We start from the raw sequence: 24,891 nt of genomic DNA, 5'->3' as shown, positions 1-24,891 counted from the left end.
CTGTTGATTTCAGTGGCTGAAGAGAAGTCCCATCATGCTCGACCCTAGCCAAGAACGTTTTTCACAAAAGAACTATAGAACTATATATATATATATATATATATATATATATATATGTATATATATGTATATATATATATATATATATATATATATGTATATATATGTATATATATATACATATATATATTACACAATGGTGGTAACTGTATTTTTACTGTTTTGTATGGTGTTGTCATTCACATGAGGTCCAAAGTGTATTCTCTGTGTGTCAACTGTTATGTATCAGGAATTCTGTGAAATTCTGTGGCGCGTGTTCGTTTTGGTATTGCTATATTTAGTTAGCTGGGTTTTTTTCTACGGTCTCTTCACTCCCTATGTCCAACTCTCTTTCTCTCACCCATTCTATCGCTGTCATTTACATTTTTTCCGATTCCAACTGGTTCCCTTCGTTACACATAGCACTTCCTGGATCTAACAGAAAGAGGGGGGTATCAGGCAATTGATATTTAGCCAAAAAAAAACAAAGAAAACATACTATAGAGAAAAGTGGATAATAATTACTGGAAGCCACTGACCTTATCTAAGTTTGTAGGATTTTTCAGGGAAATGGCCATTTGAAACATTTGAGCTCCTCTCAAAAGTATATTCAAGTAATAATTGGAAGGGCAAGTGCCTTGGTGGCCTACTGATAAGCATCAAGAAGAAGGCAAGAGGACATGAATTGTGGAATGACGGTGGAGACTCGGTGCAGGTGTTTGCTTATTCCTGTGCTTAATGTGAAACACTGACCAATCAGGAATCAGGTTGTGACAGCATTTAACCGTGCGTTGTTGTATGAGCTGTGTAGTAGCAGGATTAATTATGTGATGAACACCCATTTGTGTGACTGGCAGTTCATTTACTTAAAGAAAAGAAAAAAAACAGAAGTGTCTGCAAAACAGCTCCATTTTCTTGCACAGGAGATGCTTTTTGCTTAATGTTCTATTTTGAGTAGGAGTCCGTACATCTGTTTTATGTTAATTACTTGGTTTGCATCTTTATGAGTTTGAATGTCTTCTGACTCAGACATCTAGGTTATTACACCTACAGCAACATTCTGGCCTCAAATCAAAGAGGTTTGTGTTGCAGCCATCTTGCTTTTAACCACAAAAGCTCACTTTGCAAGTACAAGGGGGGATTTCTGACAATGCAGTCAGCCGGCGAAGATATGTCTCTGAATTTCCAGTCACACAATTGGGACGTCATTTCACACGAGTTTTACCATAAAAGTAGTCTTACGTGGTGTTCTATACTCCAAGAATCTGTGTCTATGTATGGTAGAGTCTGGAATTTTATAAAGACAATTATCTTTGCATTGTTTGTAACGACCTGTAAAAAAAAAGGTATAACAAAAATCTGTTTGATATACCGTATCTCTCTATTTTGCAATTGTACCAAAAGTGGCTTAACTACTGAATAGCTTTGTTTTAACTCTAGTGACTAGGCACGTGTGTGTAACCGTGAACTAGCGTGTGGTGTGCTGTGTCGGTATGTGACGAGGTAACTATGACGTTCACTATTTCATGGATATGACTTTGATCCTTGTTTGATTTCAGGCCAAAGCGGGTGATGTCACTGTGGGTAACTGCACTCTTTCTCTAATCATAAGATCTTTGTCCTCGCGGTCCCATCATTCAGCTCCAGCACTGTAGACGTGTCAGATCGGGTGTTTCTCTGCTCGTGATCTGCACTCACGATTTGTACATTTTAAGTTCACTTTGGCAGACCCATTTTCTGCTTCTTTTTTTTTTTCTGAACATGTCCCTGTGGTTTTGTTTTGGTCCTTGCGGTGTTGAAAGCTCGTTATTGTCGACAGAATGGCAGATGAGAGGAGGAAGTGTAATGGTTAACCTCACAAGCTTCACGCCATTGTGTATTCATCTGGCAAGCTATCAGAGATGTGAAACTCAACAATGGCTGCATCACCCCTACTCCTTCAGTACGTTATTTTTGTAGTGTGTGATAAAAAAAATACTTGTTTTTGCTGTGTATATTTTATATAGTTCTGTATATACAATGTTCCTGTTTTGTTTGTTTTTGGATTGTTCTGTAGGTGTCAGGGAAGTGAAACTAATTTGGTAATGTATTTGGTGTTTTATGAAGTGAAAACAATGATTATGCTATTTAATGGTTTGTCTGTTCAAAGAGTTAGGTTTACTTCACAAAGTACAATTGCCTCAAATTGTTTTTTTAAACCAACGGAGACCTTGTCATTTATCGAAATATAATTAACGGTAGCCTACATACATGCAGCCTTTTACCTGAAACCACTTCTTTTCCACTGTGAAGACAAAAGGGTTAACTAGCCTACTGCTGTGCAGTTATTAAGAGTAGCGAGGTGTGTCTGTATATCTGCACCCTACATTCATACAATATCAAACAGGTGAACAAAGGCATCGGAAGGGAAATGGGTTTGAGATTTCAGAATGTGATTTCTCCATAATCTTAACACTGGTTTGCGGGTTCAGTCTACCGTGAAATGGTATCACGTCTATCATGTCACAGCACAGGAATAAACTCCACGGTATTCAGCTAGCAGATATAGGTATCACACACAGTAGATGTGTGCTCTGTGCTTTCTTTTTAATGTGTCCTGTTTTTATGGTCAGAATTGCTATTTTTTGTTTATCTACTGGATTTGTGTTTGTTGCTTCATGTCTGTATTTCCATTTGCTTGTTGGATGGTGTTTTTTGCTGGCAGGTCTTGTGTGGTGTGTGTGCGTGTGTGTGTGTGTGTGTGTGGTCGTGGTGGTATGTGAAATAGGAAGAAACACAACTAAGCATCGGTTGTGTCAAGTTGAAGCAAAAATATGAACCTTTCCAGTGCTTGTTAAAGTGTACGTACTGTATGTGCCACTGTCAAACAGTATGTTTCCACCCAGCCTGTATGTCTACGCTCTTCTTGTTTCAAATGGATGTGTACTATGTAAGCATAAATGTGTCAACATGGTGGCTGCTGTTTAATAGACATTTCCAATTATACAAACTGTGGAAGGGCAAAATTAGAACTCCTGCCACACATCAGCAGTCAAGTTGTCTTGTTTTATATTTGCAGGTACTTGTGTGATGTGACAAGGTTAAAGACCTTATATTCAGAGTGTTTAGCAGTTTATTCTTGGTTATAAATGCCCGCTCCGGTTGGTCTCTGTTTTAAATCTGGCTTATCATTGTCACTTAACTATTAACTGTGAAAACATTAAATCAATTCCACTTGAGAACAAGGCAAAGTAGCAGTCAAACTGAAGACGATTATTATTTTTGTCTTCGTCAGGGTGTTGAGGTGATACATTGCAGAGGTTTCTTCCTGATTTTCACTCTGCAGACATGATCGGCTGACCACTGGTGATCATCAGCGGTTATCAGACAGGGCAGCTTGGTGGTTTTTCATAACAGAGTTTATGAGCTGGGAAGACACGCTGACCTTATTTTTCCGCTGCCTGTACAGGGGCCATGACCTCCTTATGAAGAGACATCTCTTCTCAAACCCAAGCAACAGCTCTTAAACCACATCTATAAATATTTTAGAGGCAGAAGCGAGTGGTGGAGACACATCTGATAAAACTCTTTCCCCCTCCGCTTATCCCATCCCCTTTCTACAAAGTGTCAGAGAGTTAACTCAGCAGGCTGCCAAGCTCTTCTTCAAAAACATCCAATTCTTCTAGAAGATGCAAATCATTAACTTCTTATCTTGCTGCTTGGCCAATGTAGTCATTTGGTTTTTTTCTTGTCTAGTGAATCACGCCACAAGACTCTAAAAGCCCTTTCACCCACCTCCAAAGCCGATCGATGAGAGTAAATGAACCAAGGATTCCTTTGATCGTTTGTTTGGTGTTTTCATCAATAATGTTTGTTCAGTACCCCCTTCCTCTCTCTTGCGCTCTCTGCTGCCCCGGCCCTTATCAGTTGCACAGCCTCTAACATACAATTCTTAGAGTTTAGGTATCACATCATCATATTCACTTATTTTTTATCTTCTTGTTGTAACAGTCTCCCTCTCTGATTTTACCCGAGGTAACATTTGTTTCCCCTATCAAACCACATGTGTCTACTGGTAAGCATTTGGCCAGCTTACCAGTAGACACTGGTATACGTTTGTGTTCTTAAAGTATCAGTTTAAAGGTGTAGAAAAGTAGTGAGCCCTTGTAATGGGAAATTCTGTGTTTTGTAATATTTCTGTATGGGGTGTAATAAATTATTCTACGACAGTACTTTATATGGGTAAACACTTAAAATGTGACAGTCTTTGTAAGTATTTATCTTCAACTAAATTATTGTACTTTTTTTTGGCAATTTGTAGATACGTAAGTGATGATGACAAGGTATTGGTAATCATGGAATTAACTGTTTCATCATCGGTCTGATGCATCTTTTAATTTATTGATGTATATACTGTATGTTTGTTGATAAACAGCTTACTTTATTTTGTATATGACCAATAAACATGTTTTGAAATGGAACAGCTTTTGTGTGTCTTTGGTAATTGGAATATAACAGCTATCATTTTAACATACATAGATGTTTATTATATTATTATTCATGGCCATATTATGGTATTTCTTTCTGTTTTTCATGAAAGAAATCTGTGCAATGCAAATATACCGTGTTGTTGATGTTGCACATGTGTCTTGTTCACTAAATCAGGATACACGGGATGGATAAACTTCCTCAGTTAATTCTTACAGAGTTTAATCAGAAACATTCGATTAAGTTTTTTTGACAAAAAGTGTCCTCATTCCTATAAATGAAAATATAAAGAATTAATATAATTGAACTGACAGGCTTTTAAACTTAATCTTCAAGTCCGTCCTGCTGTTGTATTTAACATTTTTTTAAAAACATAATATACAGAAAACTTTGTGTGTAATCTATTTATTTGAGATTTAAACTATACAGTAGCCTACATATTCATCTTTATAAATGTGTCTTTTCACAGCAGACATTTTGATTTGTCAAACCCACGTGTGATAATAATATGAATTGCTGCATTGCATTGCAGTAGCTTGTGGATCACCTGCACTTTTTCTGCTGTGAAGACTTCAAATGGTCTGCTATTTGGACACACTAACTTTCTCTGATTTTAAACAAACACTGATGAATGACAGTATGACAATAATAAATCATTTTGAGAGGGAATAATTGTTTAAAGGATTAAGAGAACATGGAATGTACATATTTCAAATAATTAATAATTCATTATTTTAGCACTCAATTTGTGGATTGCCAATCGGCCATAACTCGAGGCTGAAATATATTGCACAATTTGAACTATACTTTTTTTAAATCTTCAGTGTTGTCTTATAAAGGCCTCACGCGCGTGTTTAGCCATTCACGTCTATAGGTGGCAGTGTGAAGTTATCACCGGCTCCCTTCGGCTTCACCAGCTCTGGCTCCTGTGAAAACATGGAGCGCGGAGCCAGTTTAATCAGTATCAAGACAAGCTTCTCCGCAATATGGTTGAAACATAGAAAGATGTTTTGATTTGTTCGGTTGATTTTGAATTGGTTGTTTGTGAATTGAAGTTGTGTGTTGTTGTTTTATTGTTATATTCGTTGTTTAATCTGGTATGTCCATATCTGTGCTGTGGATCCACTCCGGGTTTTCACAGGTTTCCAAACTGTCACTTGTGTGTTGCTGCGCGAGGAGAGGCGGGTAAATATGTAAACACAGATCCATCCTGGTGGATATTGTTTTGTTTGGTAGCTCGCTAGACTTTATTTTGTTTCCATTTTATCCATAAGTAACACTGGAGAGCGGCTCTACTTTTGCTTCTTTTCTCTTCTTTAGCTAGACTTACATAGTTATTGTATTTCGTTATTAAACGCTAGTAACCACACCGCTAAACCGTTAGCTAGCTAGCAGCTCAACAGCTAACGTTAGCAAAACTCAATCAATCAAGATATCGTCAATATATTAAAGTTAGTCTGTCCTTTAACTGTCGACTACCGACCCCACCCTGATGCCACTTGATGGAGGACTACGACCAGTTTGTGCAGCATCGCCTCTCCCATCTGAGGAGAAGTGAGGAGGAACACAACAAACCTCGAGCTGCCTCTTCTCTGATCCGCTTCTATGGACGACCCATCCTTCCTCCTCTGGTAGGACTTCAGTCTGACGATGTTTCTGTTGAAATAAACATGATTGTTGGTTTTAATATTAGCTACCAAGATGCAGAGACGCACTAACTACACTGTTGAAGCCTGAACAGTATCACGTTGTCTCTTTGAATGTTCGATAAGACTACCAGTGACTTACTGTGCTGTCACGTGGATTTGCTGACACAATTAGAAGTTCTTATTCTTCCTCTGTTTTTAATTATTCATAAAAGTTATACAGCAAAATGCTACAAGTTTGTCCAGCTTGTCAGATGTATATTCTATTGTCTATATCAGTGTAAAGTTACTAAAGTGTTATTTGGGTTTTTAAGTGATGGTTGGACAATACAAGCTATCGCCTTAAAGGGAGGTTCTGGAGATTTGTGAAGGACAGTTTTCACTATATCTAGACATTTAGACCAAACAAGTAACTGGTTAATCTAAAAGAATAAAGAACAGCATGATCGATGAGGAAAATAATCATGAGCGCCAACCCTGTTATTCAACATGCGTGACACCTCGTGTCTGCTTTCTGATGATAACAGCTCTCAGGGAAGCAGAGAGAGGAGATGCAGCAACACAGAGAGGCAGCGCAGAGAGCTGCTGTCCACACAAAGTTAAAGGATGATTCAAGAATGGCCTACGTTCAAACTATCCTACACAGCGTTCAGGTAATAGAAGTCCTGACTTTTCAGCTATCTTCTTGTTCATGTATTTGTGTTTCCCTTAAGTCAACTTAGACTACTTAATTCTATACAAACACACGCTGTTTCTTTGAATAACAAAAATGATGAAGATCACGTCCGATAAGTTGATATAGTAATTATTGTGACTATAGGCCTAATTGTTTCCTCTTGTGAATTGCAGCTGAGGAAGACGCCAACACTAGAAGAGTTGCTTCAAGAGTCTGAGGGTAACACAACATCTTCATATTCCCGTAACACCATCGGTGGAGCCGTGTCACAGAGAAATCTGTTCTTAGGAACAAGCGGTAGTCTTTTGCTCTCACCACCACCCGGAAGGAAAGAAAAGGATGGTGTTTCTCTTCATCCGTTGACATCGACTACATGTAGTGCCTTCTTTGCCTCAGTGACACCTCAGCAAAGTGACCAGGAAGGATGCCTTATTGAGCAACATCACAGCCAGCCGGGATCACAGCCAATCCACCAGTCACCATCTTCTGGTTATGTGACCTACGAGAATGTTGACAACACCACCGGTGTCTCTGGAAGGATCGATGCAGAGAGAGGGAGCTCTGGCTTTGACTCCTCAGAGGAAGCTTATTATTATAATAATAATAATAATAGTATGGGGGGCTTTTTCCTTCACAACACCTCAAACACAATCGCCAAGATGCCGGATATTATTAACTACCCGCCCATAGATGGAGAGGAATTGGAAAGGAGTGGTCTGGAGTCATCCTTCTGTAATAACTCAATAGTTGTAAAGGACATTTGTTGCACCGTGCTCCAGGAGGATTCAGTCATATGTGAGCCTTCACCAGTCGACAAATCTGAGAGCACAGAGGGTGGAGATGACCTTCTCTTTAGTACAGTACTCGACGTTGAAAAAGATCACTATGTGGACACAATTGAGGGCCCAGTCTCATCATCAGAAAACAGCGGCCTTACAGACAATCTAGAGTTATCACAGACGTTAAGCACTCATCACAGTCCAACAGCAGAGTTAAATATTCAGCACGACTCCACAGAATCCGAGCCAGCAGACAACCGTGTCGACGAAACGACGCCATCGGAGGAGCCTTATCGTCTGAGCCTCCAGGCCTTGCTGAAGAAATCTCAGGAGTATCGGCGGTGCCAGTGGATGCTTAGGAACCACGCCAAGAACACTAGAATTCAGGAGAGGACCCAAGAACAGACGAGGGCGGAGGAGCAGAGCCTCTCTGATAAGGAGAATGACGAGTTCCCTTATAATAGCACCGTGACCACGGACGGGAGGAAAACTCCAGAGAGGAAAGGCACTTTTATCCCGTCGGAGGAAACGTCGGCAAAGAGATCTTGGAAAAATGAGAGGACGATTGAGAGTGAGTTTTTCGATGAAAAGTCCAACTTTAAATCTGAAAGCACACATTTAACCGGAGATGGACATACGAAGGAAACTGTTGGGGAGGAAACAATCTTCAAAAATAATAAACTGAACATTTCACAAGAGGTCATAACCGAGCCCAAACATTTTAGCACCGTCCTCCTGCGACAGCCCACATGGTCCGAGACCTCGCCTGTTCAGGAAGCCTTTTACTTGACCACCTGTCCCGCAGCTTTTTATAACGGTGTAGGGAAATATCACAGTATCCCGGCCCCCAATTTCTGTAGGAGTCCTGTGCACTGCAAGAGCAAAGGCAGTATCCAAGATGGAGAATCTCTTGATGGGGCCGAGACCTGGAAGGAGGTTTTCGTCGAGACTGGTTTGATTGAAGACCACATGGTTGAAGAAGTGAACCTGGCGCGTAACGGCAGTCCAGCCGCAGTTCCTCCCGCTGTGAATCTCAGGGTTGAAGGTGATGTTACAAGTCTTTCAGCCAAGAATTCACAGCACATAGATCAGCTCGAGTCCAACCTGTTCAGTCTAAAAGTACTGATCTCGGATCTGGAGTCCACACTGACAGAAAACTTGGTGAATCACGACCAAACTGAGAGCAACACTCAAAGAGAGTTAAGTTCGAAAGACATCAAGCACTCGCGTCAACGTGATGATGATGATGATCATGATGATAGCAAGGATGCCGAGCAAGACCAAAGGTACGGAGAGTGGCCGGGAAGACGATCATTTGACAATTTCACTAAAATGCAGGAAGATGCAGGAGCTGACCTGAGCCGTTGTGACACAGACGATGTTCCTCTCATAGTGCAGGTCAACGAAAACGAGGCGGTTAACGTCAGCGAGCTCAGGCTAGTCAAAACCGTAGCTACAGAGAGAGGAAAGGAGAAGAGATGTAAAGAAGGACTTACAAAGACTGATGGACAGCATGGCGGCAGTAGAAAGCCTTCAGCTAAATGCATCCTCTCTGTAACACAGCGGCTGCGAATTCCTGATGTGTTCAGAAGGGTTCCGCCCGCAACCGCGGCCTCGCGTAACGTCTCGGTGCTTACGGATACCAGTAACCGTCCGGCAGAGAGTAGGAGCGAGACGGCTGGAGACGGTCACGACTCCACCCAGTCGCCGTCTCTCAACCAGTCGTATGACGTGGACGCACCGTCGGGCCTGTGGCTCCGCGACGGGTCGGGCTCCGACGCGGGCTCAAAAGGTCATCTTGTCCAGGAGAAACATCTGACACCAGAGAGCGGCGGGGAGGGTCAGGGCGGGGCGTCCAGGGTGAAACGGAGGCTGCTCATGCACATGACGGAGGAGACTCGGGACGGGAGTTCAGATCCCGGCAGGGGAGCAGGCTTTGTGGTCAGACCCAACTCCAGCACTCCCAGAGGTAAGACCACAAGACAATGGAATCTGGACTAATAATTACTGATACTATATTGGCAGCTAAAAGTCCATTTGTATGTTCTTTGTTGTAGGCCTTAAGTGTGCTTTGTGTCGCTCTGTTATATGAGAAAACAATAGAAAAGATGAAATCGATATAAATAAATGAATAGAAAATAAATCGGATCAGAACCCAGCATAAGCCTTGCCCTCAAAGACACGGACGTGCTGCTGTATTTGTCCAGATTTTTCTTTTGTTTTTATTCACACATTCCGTCTGTTGCCGTCAGCTGCCGTGCCGCGGTACGAAGGCCGCGGCAGTCGAGGAGACAAGCAGCAGGAACTGAAACAGGCCCACGCCGCTCAGGTCAGAGCCCTGCAGGATGAGCACAGGAGACAAGAAGAAGAGCTGCTGCAGGTGAAGCAGAAGTACTTTAGAATACGACACTTTACTGGTTCAAACATGGCGCCCGTTTCTCTTCTGTCACAAAGCGAATATGCAGCAAGAATGCTCTGTTGGTGGTAAAACACTTCATGGTTTTGCCGGTTGAGCGTCATATAGCTTATCTAGCTGATATAGATCTGGGCTGTTCCTCCAGTCTTGTCACTCTCAAACTAGTCAATCCCACATACACCAGCTTGCTGCCAAAAATACTTACTAGTGCACCAAATCTGTAGGTCGAGAAGTTTAAAATTACAAGTTTTTAATATTTTCTTGTGTGCAGTAGACGGTAACATATTATAGGTAAGAATATTATATTGTTCTGTATGTGATGCGGCCTGTAGGCTGTAAGTGGGACTTGTGTGACAGTGGATTGTGCATGAAGGAGGCTAATTGATTAATTATAGTACTAAGAATAATTGTTATATAACTTGAAAGTGTGATCTAGATGTCACATTTGTATACTTAATGAGTGATTGTTGGCCGAATTGTCCTCACTGGTGACGTTCTTTGATCAGTGTGACCATGAAAAAGTTAATTGCATTCTATTTGGTATTAAAAAGTCTTAAATTTCATTTGATAAACACTAGAGAAACACTGAAAATAGTCCACACCAAGTACACTATGTACTTTTGTTTGTGTAACGTTTGCTAAAGATAACAAAGCTTACAGCTGTGAGTGTTGTGTGGAGAGAGATGATGGGAAATGAGAGAGAGAGAGATGCAACAAAGGCCTCCAGCTGACGTTGAATTGAAGACGTTGCGGTTCACGATAGCCGTCTTAATCCCTGAGCTACAGGGGAGCCCCGTGGGATTCGTTCACAGCAAGAAAAATATAGAATATTGCCGGCTGTACCCTTCAGAAACCACAAGAGAGAAACCCTGGAACGACATGTTTCTAACGACCAGACGCAGTCATATCGATACTTCCTCCATCCCATTGGCCCGCTTCTTGCATTCAATTGCATCACCTATTGCTGTACAGATCTAGCACCGCATCATTCCTGTAAAGGCAACCGTAGTTTACTTTATAAAGGCTTTTGACTCCCAAAGTCACCTATGAGAAATACATTTAAAATAAAAGAGAATAGGCTAACCGATTCACTAAGCTGTGATATAACATTGACCCTAAATGCTCTTTAGAAACTAGAAGCAGACCCTTGAAAGGCTCTGGCACTGCTCCATATGTGGACACACACACACACACACACACACACACGCTGTCGCCCTACCTGTTAGAGCGTGCTTCTGGAGACCGGGGTCGTGGGCAGACTACAGAAATCTGCTCATTACAAGAGACCTTCAGACTCTCCCCAGTAAAAAAAACACACACAGGGATTCTTCCATAAATGTTTCATTACATCCCTAAGAGGCGAGCTGGCATGGTCGTGTGTGTGTGTGTGTGTGTGTGTGTGTGTGTGTGTGTGTGTGTGTGTGTGTGTGTGTGTGTGTGTGTGTGTGTGTGTGTGTGTGTGTGTGTGTGTGTGTGTGTGTGTGTGTGTGTGTGTGTGTGTGTGTGTGCGTGTGTGTGCGCGTGCGCGCGCGTGTGCGCGCGCGTGCGCGCGCGTGCGCGTGCGCAAGACTTCAAGGACGCCTGCTGTTCCCTGGCAGCCAGTTCTTGTTTCTGCAGCTTGTGTCTGTATTTGTTCTTGGCCAGTGTCCTTGCCCTATTAATCACAGACTCTGTTTCATTTATGTATCCTTAACAACAATATAATTAACATAACTCTTTAATACAAAAAAGACTTCATTTTCGACTCCCCTCTGTCCTTCCGTCATTTGTGATGTGACGAGAGAGCGAGCTGGCTGGAGGGAGGACGGGGCCGAGGGAATTGACACAGAAAGGGGACGGATAATTTGTTTAATTCATGAGCGTCTGTGGTTAAGTGCCAGATCGTCCCGTTGAGTGCCACCGCTAATGGTCCCTTCCCCTTCTCTTTTTACCCGTCTCCTCACATCCCCCTCTTTGTTTTGTCTCATACCTCCTCTCACGTCGTTTTTACTCTCTGGCTGTATTCATTTCCTCCATCTCTCCTGTCTCATCATCCCCGTCATCCCTCTCTCCTCCTCCTCCTCATCTCATCCCATCCCTCTCGCCTCTGTTCCCCATCTCTCCCCTTCTGTCTCTTTCTCTCTACCCCCAATTAATTTCTTCCTCCTGTCTCATTTGCTGTCCTTTCCAATTCAATATTTTCCAACCTTGCCTGCTCCCAAATGCATGCGTGCCTAAACACACACACATGCACTTCTCCCCCTGTTCCTCCACTCTCATCTATCTTTCTCCTGTCTGTCTCTCTGTCTCTCTCTCTCTCAGGCATCGGCAGTGCGTTACCGCCGCCTCCAGAGCGTGTCCTTTCCTTGCTCCATGTCAAGCTCACATCTTGGGGACACGTTGACCTTTTCTGCCCTCTCTCAGGTATCAATATCACATTTGTTGACTCCTTGATGTCTTAATCCTTATCAGTAACCCCTCTCGTCTGTTATTGCCCTCTCATATGTGTTCACGTACAGCAGCTCAGCTTCAGTTAGACTTAAGTCGTTCAACAAACATGCCCCTTTAATGCAACGTCTTTAGAATCAACAAGTGCGACATTATTATTCTGCTTATTATTCCCAATTACAATGAGCCACTTGCGTTGATGGGCTAAACAGATGCCAACCAAAAGACCTTGAGAATCTGCGTGGGAAATTAATTGGTTGTCATTGATGGAATTAGCATTCTCCTCTCAGTTCCCCTCTGGTCTTCATTATTCACCCCTCTCGTGCTCGTTCTCTGCTCTTCCTCCTCTTCCTCAGCCCTCCAGCCCGCTCTCGGAGCACTACCGCCCCCTGCTGTCAGCAGCTGTGAAAGGCTTCCTGGCTCGCAGGCTGCTGAAGACTGAGAGAGTGGCACAGCTGGTGCGCACCACCAGGGTGAGTAGAGATGGCAGTGTCATCTCTGTCTCATAGCATGAACAAAAACAGTGTGTATACAAATACCAACTGTGTGTGTTTTGGGCATCTAGGACACACATCAGTTCCTGCTGGCCCTCCAGCAGCAGAGCCCTGGCAGAGGGGAGTTTTCTAGCAGACAGGATCTTTTATTGCAGGAGAGAGTCACTCTGCAGGTATTAAAGCAAACGCGTGTTGTAAACATCTGTTAACCTTTCTCCTCTTCTCCAAATGAGCAATTATTCCCTCCATTTGCACTTAGCACAACAGATACTATAATTACACTCGTTTCATTCAAGCCATCGTCTGCTCTGTAATTGTTTCCCCGTCTAGCTGCGCGCTGCGCGTTACGAGGTCCACGACATCTTCTTCAGCCTGTCAGCCGGAGAGAGGATGCAGCTGATCAGCTGGGACAGAGAGCTGGCCAAGGAGAGAGAGCTCAGACGACAGGTAACCTTTTCACATGGTGTGTGTGTGTGTGTGTGTGTGTGTGTGTGTGTGTGTGTGTGTGTGTGTGTGTGTGTGTGTGTGTGTGTGTGTGTGTGTGTGTGTGTGTGTGTGTGTGTGTGTGTGTGTGTGCAAAATCACGTGATTGTGCACCTCTGGGCCAAACTAAACACTACACATACATGTCAGACTAATCTAGTGTGTGTTTTTGCTTTTGTGTGTGTGTGTACTTGTTTAGAGTGGGCACACAGGCCAGCCCCGAGGAAAGAGTTCTCTGTCAACTGCAACACAAAAGTCACTGGAGCGTAAGAGAGGAATGATGTGAGTCTTCACTGGATCAGTTCTGTTTTCTTTAGATGTCTGTGTCGCTCAAGTGTTTTTATGTGCTACTTCTACTACAGTCACAATACAGGATGAAGGAATCTCTGCAGACTCTTTACCCCGATGAAGACATGCTTTTATCTTCAAACATTAGTTCCTGCACCTGATTAACAGTTTGTACTATAAGCGTGTGCTCCGGATGCCGCAGTCACAGTAGATGTGACACAAGTAGATTGTGCTAATTCTTTTTTTTATTTGATCAAACGTGTCTCAGAGGTTTCCAGTAATGTTGCAGCCAGCTTGCAAAAAGCACTATTCAGCTCAAATCTTTTAACGAAATGCAAATCTTGCACTCTAAGCTGTTTTTAATGAGCAGTATTTTTGTCCGTGGCTAAAACTCTCTTCCCTGCAGCATCCAGAAAAAGGCAGCAGAAAGGCACACGGGAGTTGTGACGAGGACCGGACACAATAGTGGACTCTCTGCCGAGCAGCCGCCTGAAACCAAGCGAGGACAGTTCAGAGCAAATCCTCAGAGGGTCCCCAAGAGCACTTACTCCTCCAGACCCCGATGACACTTTCCTAATTGGCCCCAGTGAGGACTCCTAATAAGGTCTCTTGCGAGTACCTAAATATTGTATAAGTATTCATTTAAGAGTTTCCAAATCCAGATTTGACACAACGCGATGCTGACGAATATATATCTTTGTAAAAAGCACACTAGATAAGAAATACAATCTACAACCAGGGTATAATGTAGTGATGGCAGATCCACTCTTCCACTGCAGACTGGTTTCACACTGAGTGGACGCTCAGGTTGGGATAAAACATCACCACAGCTGCTCTGTCAGTAACGGGTCAAGTCTGCTTCCAGTGTTTTTCACCAGTTCACTAATGTTCAAATGTTAGTGGGACAAACGTTTAGCTGGCAAAATAAAAAAGCTCTGTGCAGTGTACCTGAAAGATGCTGTATTTATGATATTATGAACATGAGTTAAGACAGGGAAAGGTTGAATGAATAACACTAATGGTGGCTCCATACTATTTGGATATCAATGTTTTAAGTAAGGATTGCTCAGCGGCTTACTGTACACAACTTGTAGACATGCAACCTGCGTTCAGGGCTTAGAAATTGACGGTGCTTTGTTTTAAGTGGTTAGCATGAAGTAAGCCATGGCCATGAGCCAGCATGCACAATACCAAGACTCGGGAACCAAAATACCTACTGGAACGCAGCCATGATTAAAGTTAATAATCACACCTCAAAATGTGTCCTGTGAAAAGGGTTTTGTTAATTATCAGTTATCTGTTCAGCTGCCGGTGTTCTTCCATGTGTCTGATGTTAAATCTCTACTCTGAGGATGGACTTTAAATTGAGTTCATTGCCTCCAAAAACAGACCATCTCCAGATGTATTAGCACATGTTAACTCTGTTAATATGACATTTACTGATTTCTTTGAAGGACGGAGGAGGAAGTGCTCACTTTTACAGAAACGTTAATATATCTCAGTGTTACTGCGAGTCTGTTGCCTGAGATGATTTTCCGAGTGTCTTGACATGTAAACATGTACAACTTTGCAATTTGTTATTCTTACAGACTTTGGACCTGTTTTATATGTTATTTATTTGTATGTTGTTGCTAATAAATGTTTCTTAACTCTTGAAAGTCGCTCTGAAGTTTGTGAAAGCCCAGACTTAATTTAAAACAGTTATATACTCCGACCAGCAGAGGGCGCTGCTGCCCGCCGGGTGTCTTCTTTACACGGACAAACATCCCGGCTGTCGTTGGTCTCCGGCGCAATGAGCAGTGTTTTGAATACATAGCTATCTCTCAGCTGACTCAAAGCAGGATGGAAGAGGAGGCAGATACCGCTGTTTCTTCGCGGACGGAGAGGAAGGCGTTGGAAAAGGCCAAAATACTTCAACGAGAGAGCGAGAGGAAGCTCTTCCGACTGGTGAGATGAGGCGACAACACACGTGGAGTCTGTTTCTCCAGCTAGCCAGGCTGTACCAAGCTAGCTGGTTTAAGGAGCAGCTCTTAGTACTTAACTCGGTGTTTCACAGCCGGTGGGTCTGATCAGGGTTTGGTTTTTTCTCGGTTCCTGTTAACTGAAGGTCGGACGGGTCCTGAAGAAACCGGAGGCTGAGCGGTCGGAGGAGGAGGCCGCCGTGTTGCTGCTGCACAGAGAAACTGTGGAGGAGCAATGCAAGAGACAAGTCCGCAGGAATGTGCTCAAGAGGAAGCAGGAGGAGGTGAGACTGTCACGCCCGATGACTGCTGGGTATTTAGCTAACTGGTTAGGTGGTGTATCTATAATTATGACACTGCCCCCTCCACAAAACATGGCCTCGAGGTTGAATGATAATGGAGCAGTTGCTTCTAGCTTGTGACAGGGATGTAATCATGTCATTCTTTGTATATATGTGTGAGCAAGGGCAGTCAATGAGAGAATTGCACACATCAGGATCAGAAAAAGAACAGGTGTGTGTGTGTGTGTGTGTGTGTGTGTGTGTGTGTGTGTGTGTGTGTGTGTGTGTGTGTGTGTGTGTGTGTGTGTGTGTGTGTGTGTGTGTGTGTGTGTGGTTTTAACCTTAAAAACATCTGTTTTTTCCCCTGTGTTATCTGCAGGTGTATGATGATGCGGATAAGATGAAAAGTAAAGTCAAGCAGCTGGCTGTAGCAGTTGAACAAGCGAAACATCTGGTGGTTTACACCGGAGCCGGTATCAGTACGGTACGCCTAACTCTACAGCTACAGTTTCCTTTTAAAACGTTCACAGGACTCATGGTGTCTTTCCTTTTCAGGCCGCTTCTATCCCGGACTACAGGGGCCCCAATGGGGTGTGGACACAGCTGCAGAAGGGCCGGACCATCAGGTGGGATATGTACTCTCTGCCCTGCTTGGTTTTGGGCTGCATTTCCTGTTGAAGTGAACCAAAACTCCCAACTGCTATTATTTTACTTGTTTCTCTTTACAAACAGTTCGTCTGACCTGAGTAAAGCTGAGCCGACCCTCACGCACATGTGCATTAGAATGCTTCATAAGGAAACGCTGGTATGTGAGCCCGAGATAAACGTACTGGTAGATGTTCCATTGGTGTTCACACAAGCTGGTTTACTGTACTTTTGTGTGTGTGTCTTTTAAAAGGTAAAGCATGTTGTTTCTCAAAACTGTGATGGACTTCACGTGCGTAGCGGCCTACCCAGACATGCGCTCTCCGAGCTTCATGGAAACATGTTTATCGAGGTGAGACACGCACATCCACAGCCGTTATTGTTTCAGCCACAGACTCACACACAGTCATTGTCCCAAGAATCCCACCTCCTGGAAAGTCCAGATATTAAAAGAAGACTTCATCAGGATATCCCTACACATATAAACACAATGCTGTTACATGGAAATTGTCCATGAAACCACATTCCTGAGATTCTGGATTTTACACCGTCCTGGAAAACTGTTCACCCGTCTCTAGGTGTGTACATCCTGTTCCCCGGTCAGGGAGTACGTCCGTTTGTTTGACGTGACGGAGCGGACGTCGCTGCACCGCCACGGGACAGGCCGCAGGTGCAGCCACTGCAGTGGTGAACTCAGGGACACCATAGTGCACTTCGGGGAGCGTGGGACCCTGGAGCAACCTCTCAACTGGAGGGGAGCTGCAGACGCTGCAGAGATGGCGGACGTTATCCTCTGCTTAGGCTCCAGTCTTAAAGTAGGTTTTATAAACCGCGTTTAATCTGAAACAAAGTTTGTTACGGCGCAGTCTTGTTTTCCTCAAGAATATCCTTTTAAATAACTTTATTGAAGTGTGAATTGTTATATTTTATATGAATTGTATTTGACTCGTCCAGGTGTTGAAGAAATACGCTTGTCTGTGGTGCATGAACAAACCAGCAAGCAAAAGGCCCAAACTCTACATCGTCAACCTCCAGGTACACTTAGTTTGACATTTAAGGTGAATAAGATGCAAGTGAATTTGAATAAGATACTAATTAAGTATTACTGATTTAAGTGGTTGTGCTTTTGTTCTAGTGGACACCAAAAGATGACCTGGCTGTGCTAAAAATTCATGGCAAGTGTGATGATGTCATGAGCCTCCTTATGGAGGAGCTGAACGTTCAAATTCCTGGGTATGACCGGTAAGGACCTTTTTTTTTTTTTAATGAAGTAATTATATCCAGTATACACACAATTAGTATTATTATGAATTATACATTCATACCAGAATTAGCATTCAAATAGGCTGTTCTCATAGCAAAGGATACACGCATGCAAGGCTTCTTTTAGAGATGCTAGTAAAAGGAAAACGGGTCAGGCACTAGTTTCAAATGTACCTTTCATGCTTTTTACACAATACTTGGATTTTGGAATATCCCCACTATACACTCTCTCTCACAGAAAATAAAAGCGCTTTGACTCCAAGCTCGGTTTCCTTCATTCGGTCTCATCAGGGCGGAGGACCCCGTCTTCAGTCTCGCCACATCTCTGCTGCAGGAAGAGGTCCAGAGCCACACCCGTGAGGTCATAGCTCCCCTTGATGGGCAGGAGGTCTGCTTGCCTGGATCTGGAGAGCAGGCAGAAGAAGCCACAGCTGTGCAGGGCGGCTGGTTTGGACGAGGCTATGGCAAGGGAAGGAAAAAGAAGAAAAAAGCTGCATAATCAAACTTTACGGACGCATTCGATGTGGTCAAGTATGTCCATATCCCATCAGGAGGACGAGATGGACTTTAGGGTGCCGCTGTGTCTTTTGGCTGCATTGGTATTGTGTGTGTGTGTGTGTGTGTGTGTGTGTGTGTGTGTGTGTGTGTGTGTGTGTGTGTGTGTGTGTGTGTGTGTGTGTGTGTGTGTGTGTGTGTGTGTGTGTGTGTGTGTGTGTGTGTGTGTGTGTGTGTGTGTGTGTGTGTGTGGGGAAACATAAGTTTGAGTATTTGTCATTTGAAAATGGTACTTTGCACCATGAACACATTTTATACAACATCAAGTGTGTGGCTTTGGTTATGCTGTTAGTAGTGCTCGGTAGTATCCCAGTACAGAGCCAGCATAGACGGTAAGACCAGTTTAAGTGACACAAAATAAATGAATGATTCTCACACCTTGTAGGCCCAAAAAGTGGCAGTGAGGTTTCCTCAGACAAAAGTCTAAAGAAGGTTTTGAAGCCACTCCTGCAGCACGATCATTTTATCTGCTGACCCTCTGTATGGTCAGTATGTCTACAAACTCTTGGTTTCAACAGTGTTAAGTTCTAGTAAGTCCAGCATGCAGCTGGTGTGAGCACAAGCTAGAATGGATTAAAATACTGGTGTCTATAGTGAAAGTTACTGTATAAATGCTCACTGTATATCTTTCAGTGAAACACAAGTGACTTGCTGTTTACATTTATTTTTTATTTTGATGCTGCCACAGATTTTACTGAGAAGAGATTTAAAGAGAAACCCTTTCTACATGTATTACTTATAGTAAAATATATATTTTTGTAGTCGTTTTCAGACGTTTACAACTCTTTGTTGAATGTACCTTTCTTTTTTTTTTAAACATGGCTTATTTGTGTTATTTTAAAAGTATTTTGATTTACTTAAATTATTTCCTGAACTCAGTCAACCTTCACATCTGCTGTCGTGCACTCTCAGGTTTGCAGGCTAAGTAGTACAGTTATTATTGTACCGTGGTTTACCCAAGTTGCATTTGTTTACATTTTTATCTTAACTTTTATGCAGAAGATGCAGAGACTCAGCTTCTGTCATATCTTTGTCTACTAAAGTATGAGAAGGAAAGATGATTTTCTTTTTTCCTTCACTTAAATCATCATCAGTTGTTGGTTTGTGTCGTGTTAAGTTACTGTTACTACGGTTAGGAACTTATTATTTTGTCTCAGGTAAATCCAGTGTTATTAATAATCTCTTCCTGTACCGTGTGGTTTCAGAAGTTATTAAAGGCCGGTGTAGCAACCATGAGCTGGTGATCAGCATTCCTTAAACTAAATTCCTAAAAAAAAAAAAAAAAAGATGCTTTACTTGTGAGACAAAGGTTTCCTCATTTGTGTCTGGATCATATGCAATTTTTCTGTACTGGCCCTTTGCTGTAACCAGTGAATTAATATCAGTATTACTATTGTAGTACACAGATTTGACTTTACAGTATTCCTCTTAACGTTCCCTTTTTATTTTTATTTTTTTGAGTGGTGCTAGTGTAATGGGTTTGCCGGGCATTGTTTCTATTCAATTAAAATGGGATTTCAATGTACAATATAGACTGGGTGATTTGTAAAAACATCTCTGAAATGAAAGACACGTGGTTTTCACACTTGTGTGAGGTGAAGTTTGCAGATGACACTACCTTTATCAACTGGATTACAAAAAACAATATGACTTCATGTAGAGAGGAAATCAATTTTTGCACAGTGGTGCTCAGAGTCCATAAAACCTAAGAGCCGATTGTTGAATTTAGAAAGTAAAAGGGAGGCCAAGACACACTCCTGTTTACATCAATGGAGACGAGGAGGAGCAAGTGAACAGTTTGAAGTTCCTGCGAATCAGCATCACAAAGAACCTAACATGGTCATCACACATCTGTGCGACCCGTAGAGGTGTAAATAAGGAGGTGTGTCTTGAAAACTGACCTGCTTTGCGCATTCATGTGACCGTAGAGGTGTGTGTGTGTGTGAACAAGTATTTCTTCTCACAGTGACAGAACGTACAAATCATCTGTACAACAGGCCAAGAGATTGAAAACTGGTGAGTGTGTGTGTGTGTGTGTGTGTGTGTAAATCATGCTGTTCTTTTTCCACTAGAGAATATTCATTTCTTTCATTGTAAATACAGATATAGATTATCGTTAAAGTTTAAGAGGGCTGAAAAACTTGCAGAGGAGGAAAAAAGGGGGAAAACGAAAAGGTATGTGTTCATTAAAGATTAGTTTAATTTGCATTGGTTTATATATGTATACAGGACTGTCTCAGAAAATTAGAATATTGTGATAAAGTTCTTTATTTTGTGTAATGCAATTAAAAAAACAAAAATGTCATGCATTCTGGATTCATTACAAATCAACTGAAATATTGCAAGCCTTTTATTCTTTTAATATTGCTGATTATGGCTTACAGCTTAAGAAAACTCAAATATCCTATCTCTAAATATTAGAATATCATGAAAAAGTATACTAGTAGGGTATTCAACTAATCACTTGAATCGTCTAATTAACTCGAAACACCTGCAAGGGTTTCCTGAGCCTTGAAAAACACTCAGCTTGGTTCAGTAAACTAAATCACACGTATGGGGATTATCACAATATTCTAATTTTCTGAGACAGTCCTGTATATTACTATTGTTAGGGTGCTGACTGAGAAGCCTCAGCCAAACGCTTGTTCCCCTGTATATGCGGGGCCTAGTGCAACGATCTGGCACCACGTGTTTGAAGAAATTAACGGCGAGCATGAGGAGATCCAACAATCTAGGGAGAAAACTATAAAGTATGTACTCATTAAAGATTAGTTATTTAATTTGCACGCGTGTTTTATTTGTATTGTTGGAGCTGGACCTTCAGGCCGCTGGACTTTCGCTGCTGCTAACTTTCTGCAGTGAAGTCACACCATAAATGAACTGGATCCGGCTTACAATCAAAACGTATTTAATAAACATGAGAAGCTAGAACAGTTGCAAACATAATTACTCTATATGTCCCGCGGGGCAGAGTTCACACAAGCCCCACCCAATAGCCCAGACCAGCTGGTCAACTACAGTGTGATAACGGCGCAGCAAAAACCCTCTGGAACTCTCCTATATTTAAAAGTCTCTGTCCGAAAGTTCAAATGTCCAGTATCATCCTCTGTGATTGGCCGAAATTCAATAGCCTCCTCCTGGCTTTGGGCAGTTATCAGCTCAGTGTTTGGTTGAAGTCGTCCAGACTCCTCCTGCTCTGTTGGTCATCTGTCCAGCTCCTCTGTGTCCACTTCCTGTCCATGGTGATGCCTCTGGTCCTCGACCTACTGCCTTATATGGTCGTGAAGAGCCTGTCCCCTATCTCCCCCTGCTCTCTCTGCCTCATGGCTCAGAACCCCCTAACCTATGTGACTATACTTTGGTTCAATACTTCCAATGATTATGTTTAAGACTTCTACAAGTAAACTTATTGCAAACATATATATTGTTAGGTAAATAAATTTAATCAGAGCTTTATGTGCTAATTCGCGGAGTTGCGAGTTACAGGTTATGAAGGTTTAAAACTCCAAGCGGGGCGCTCTAGCACTCGCCTGTACAAAGGAATGAGAAAACTGTAACTCTGAAGGCCACGCTTGGGCAACTATACACTGATATCAAATCTTGGAGTAAACTGCCAGCTGAGAACAGTACGTACCACAGCTTCAGATAGCAAAACATAGACGCCACACTTTGGAGCCTGTTAGGCTAGGCTTTCACAACATACACACACACTGATGATGCATCGAGGAGGATCCCGGACGTGAGCCGGTGCGAGCGGATATGCTCGGAGCTCCAACCAGGCCGTCGCTCTGCTAAAATCGATCCCGCCTGCACCTTGACTTTGACCAATAGGCTCCTCTAAGGAGAACCTACAAAACTTACTGCGCTTCCGTGTCTAAGGGCCTTTTTACGTTGCTCTCAATCGGAGAGGAACGGTTAGGACCGTGCACGTTTAACTGCTCGGCTAATATCTCTGTGATAAATAAAACTATTGCTTGAATTTAAGTAAACGCCTCGAACTCAATTCGTTAAGTTGTTTTTACACAACAGATGGTAGCAGAGGATGGTTGGAAAATGATTGGAAAACCAACGAATTGATCGAGTGACGGACTTCTCTTCTGTTCACAAAAAAAAAAAAAAAAAAAGGCGTTTTCCTGTGAGGCTGGAATCTCCGGTTGCCGCCGGACTGATTCTACACACAGCTCGGGAAACTGATCAACAGCGCTGAACAAAAAAGGGTGAGCAGAGCCCATTTCACTGAAATCTGCATATTGTCGATAGTGAACCAAATTAAATGATCAGGAGTACCGAACTGTGAGTATGAATATTTTGCATAAAGTATGAATCGTAAAACTTTGACAAAGTATCAACAGAGATGTTAGACCTGCAGTGAATTTTAGAAATATCTGTACACATGAGTGAATGGATCTAACAGAATTGATGGATTGTGAAGACTGAATCGAGGCCGCGGATGCTTTCTACGAGGCTTAACAGGGCAGTTGGGATCGCTGAAGCATACGAAAGTGTGAAGTAAGCGATTCGACACTGCCTGCGGGTCATTCGAGTTGCATTGTCCCCACGATTTGGTTGACACAAGTCTGAGATTAGATCACGTACATAGAATGTTGCAGTACTTTCTGAAGTAAAAGAGATACCACGTGAGGTAAAAGCGCTCCCTGAGATCGCCATTTCCTCCGGGACTGAGTTCGTCCAAGGCGCGTATCGTAAAACCCTAAATCCCCAGTGATTTTTGCTAGACGTAGTTGGTGCGTGAGTATTTGCAGAAGGCTGCAGCTTTAGTATGGCGGTCGTCAGGGAAGTAAAATAAAAGCGCTCAGAAAGTTCCGTTATGCGAGAACGCCACTTCCTTCGGGACTGAGTTCGTGTAAGGCACGTATCGTAAAACCCTAAATCCCCAGAGATTTTTGCTATAAACAGTTGGTACGCGAGTAATTACAGAATTGCAGCTTTAGTGTGGCGGTCGTCGGTAATAAGTAGGCCTATTAGATATAGAAAACGAAGCTGAATTGGCAGAGTTTCCACAGGTCCAGGTGTTCTCAGGCTTTGACGGTCAGTGGAGCAACGCACACGCTCAGACAACGGTGCACACTTTAACAACACCATGCTCGCTAAGGTAGAGCAAAGCCTGGGGATCACCCACCGATTCGGGTCAGTTTACCACCCCCAATCACAAGGACTTGTGGAAAGAGCAAACCAGACCCTTAGGGCAAAGATAGCTTTGAGATACATTTCTCTCCCCACATGAAATCCTGACAGGAAGAAGCCTGCCAGGCCCACCCAGAGATGGAGGTCATATGCCATCTCTGGATGTGCAACAGATTGAAATGACTGACTATATGCGTGCCCTAACTTCTCTTACTGAAGCTCTCTCCAAACAGATCCAGAAGGTTCGAGCAGTACCAGAAGCAGCGGTCGCAGAAGCAGCCATAAAAGTAGGTGACTGGGTCAGGGTCAAGGTTCACAAACGCAAGTGGACTGACCCCAGGTGGACTGGACCGTACGAAGTGAAGGAGGTTACTTCACACTCGGTCCAGGTCAAGGGCAAATCAGGCGCCCCTTGGCACCATCTGACACACTGTGCCCTAGCACCGGAACCAACCAGAATTCTTGGTGAAATTTGTACTGATTTGAAAGATGCATCGTAACATGAAACGATGTTTCGGAGACCCAGACGGCCCGCAGCCACTAGGGCGTCATAGGTCTCAAAACATGGAAAGATTGGGGTTGTGGGAGGAAGACGATAATATTCGTGGCCGCCCTGGGGCTATTAGGATTAGTATTGATGATATGGGGCTTAGAGGTGGCATACCAGGTGCCCCCGGTTGCTCACAATGCCATTACTAATTAAAAAGTCTAAGGGACTTAGTAAACAAAGAGACTGGGTTCGAGTCCCATGCCATTCCAGACCTTTCTGACGAGCAAACTGGGGGAATTAGATATTTGTCTTTGACTCAAGGAGTCTAGAAAAAACACCTAAAATAAAAAATAATAATTTAAAGTAAAAGAAAAACAACTAAACTATAAGAAATAATGGGTTCATGCATGAGCAAGAAGAGTGAAGATGAAAATTTAAAGGGAGAGATTAAATATATGAAGATGAAGATGAAGACAGCATTAAACATGTAAAGAGATGGAAGGAAAAATATGGGTTTAATGAGAAATTGACAGTCATAGGATGTCAACTAGAGATTCACCAGATAGAAAAAATTCAAGGGAAAAAAAAAAAAAAAGAGAGTAAAGACTACAGAAAAAGAAAAAAAACAAGACAATGAGAAAGAAATGCGAAAATAACATGACTAATTCTCCTGATTTGTATCCAAGCGTACATTTTAGTGAGGGGGTGTGCAGAGGGCGACCTCCTCCACCTCCTTCCCTCTGCTTCTCCTTCAGCCATCTCACAACAGGCTCAACAGGCTCCTGATCCTCCAAACTCCACTCCGCTCTTCTCCTGCCACTGTTCTGGACATGCCA

The 24,891-nt window shown here is 42.8% G+C and overlaps 2 protein-coding genes across 3 annotated transcripts; both read left to right on the top strand.

Annotated features, from left to right (window-relative positions):
* The first annotated feature begins 7,204 nt into the window (after nucleotides 1–7,204).
* On the top strand, nucleotides 7,205–15,366 carry cp110 (centriolar coiled-coil protein 110). Its single transcript, XM_079159572.1, has 8 exons — nucleotides 7,205–9,576; nucleotides 9,860–9,987; nucleotides 12,325–12,426; nucleotides 12,807–12,923; nucleotides 13,016–13,117; nucleotides 13,275–13,391; nucleotides 13,627–13,709; nucleotides 14,122–15,366. The coding sequence occupies exons 1-8, from the start codon at nucleotides 7,488–7,490 to the stop codon at nucleotides 14,279–14,281; spliced, it is 2,898 nt and encodes a 965-aa protein (XP_079015698.1). The 5' UTR covers nucleotides 7,205–7,487; the 3' UTR covers nucleotides 14,282–15,366.
* A 141-nt stretch (nucleotides 15,367–15,507) lies between these two features.
* Nucleotides 15,508–18,544, top strand: sirt7 (sirtuin 7). 2 transcript variants are annotated; one of them, XM_079159729.1, is made up of 10 exons: nucleotides 15,508–15,662; nucleotides 15,823–15,960; nucleotides 16,337–16,441; nucleotides 16,513–16,583; nucleotides 16,690–16,762; nucleotides 16,856–16,954; nucleotides 17,181–17,417; nucleotides 17,557–17,637; nucleotides 17,738–17,844; nucleotides 18,157–18,544. In XM_079159729.1, exons 1-10 carry the CDS (start codon nucleotides 15,558–15,560, stop codon nucleotides 18,362–18,364), a joined length of 1,224 nt encoding a protein of 407 aa, XP_079015855.1. In that variant the 5' UTR covers nucleotides 15,508–15,557; the 3' UTR covers nucleotides 18,365–18,544. The 2 variants fall into 2 exon arrangements, with proteins under 2 accessions (XP_079015855.1, XP_079015856.1); XM_079159730.1 differs by having other exon boundaries at nucleotides 18,104–18,288.
* Nucleotides 18,545–24,891: the final 6,347 nt, after the last annotated feature.

This window comes from Pholis gunnellus, assembly GCF_910591455.1.
Source record: "Pholis gunnellus genome assembly, chromosome: 5".
In the NCBI taxonomy this organism is placed as follows: domain Eukaryota; kingdom Metazoa; phylum Chordata; class Actinopteri; order Perciformes; family Pholidae; genus Pholis; species Pholis gunnellus.
Note: the sequence above shows the minus strand (reverse complement) of the source record. Positions and strands in the feature narration are given on the sequence as shown.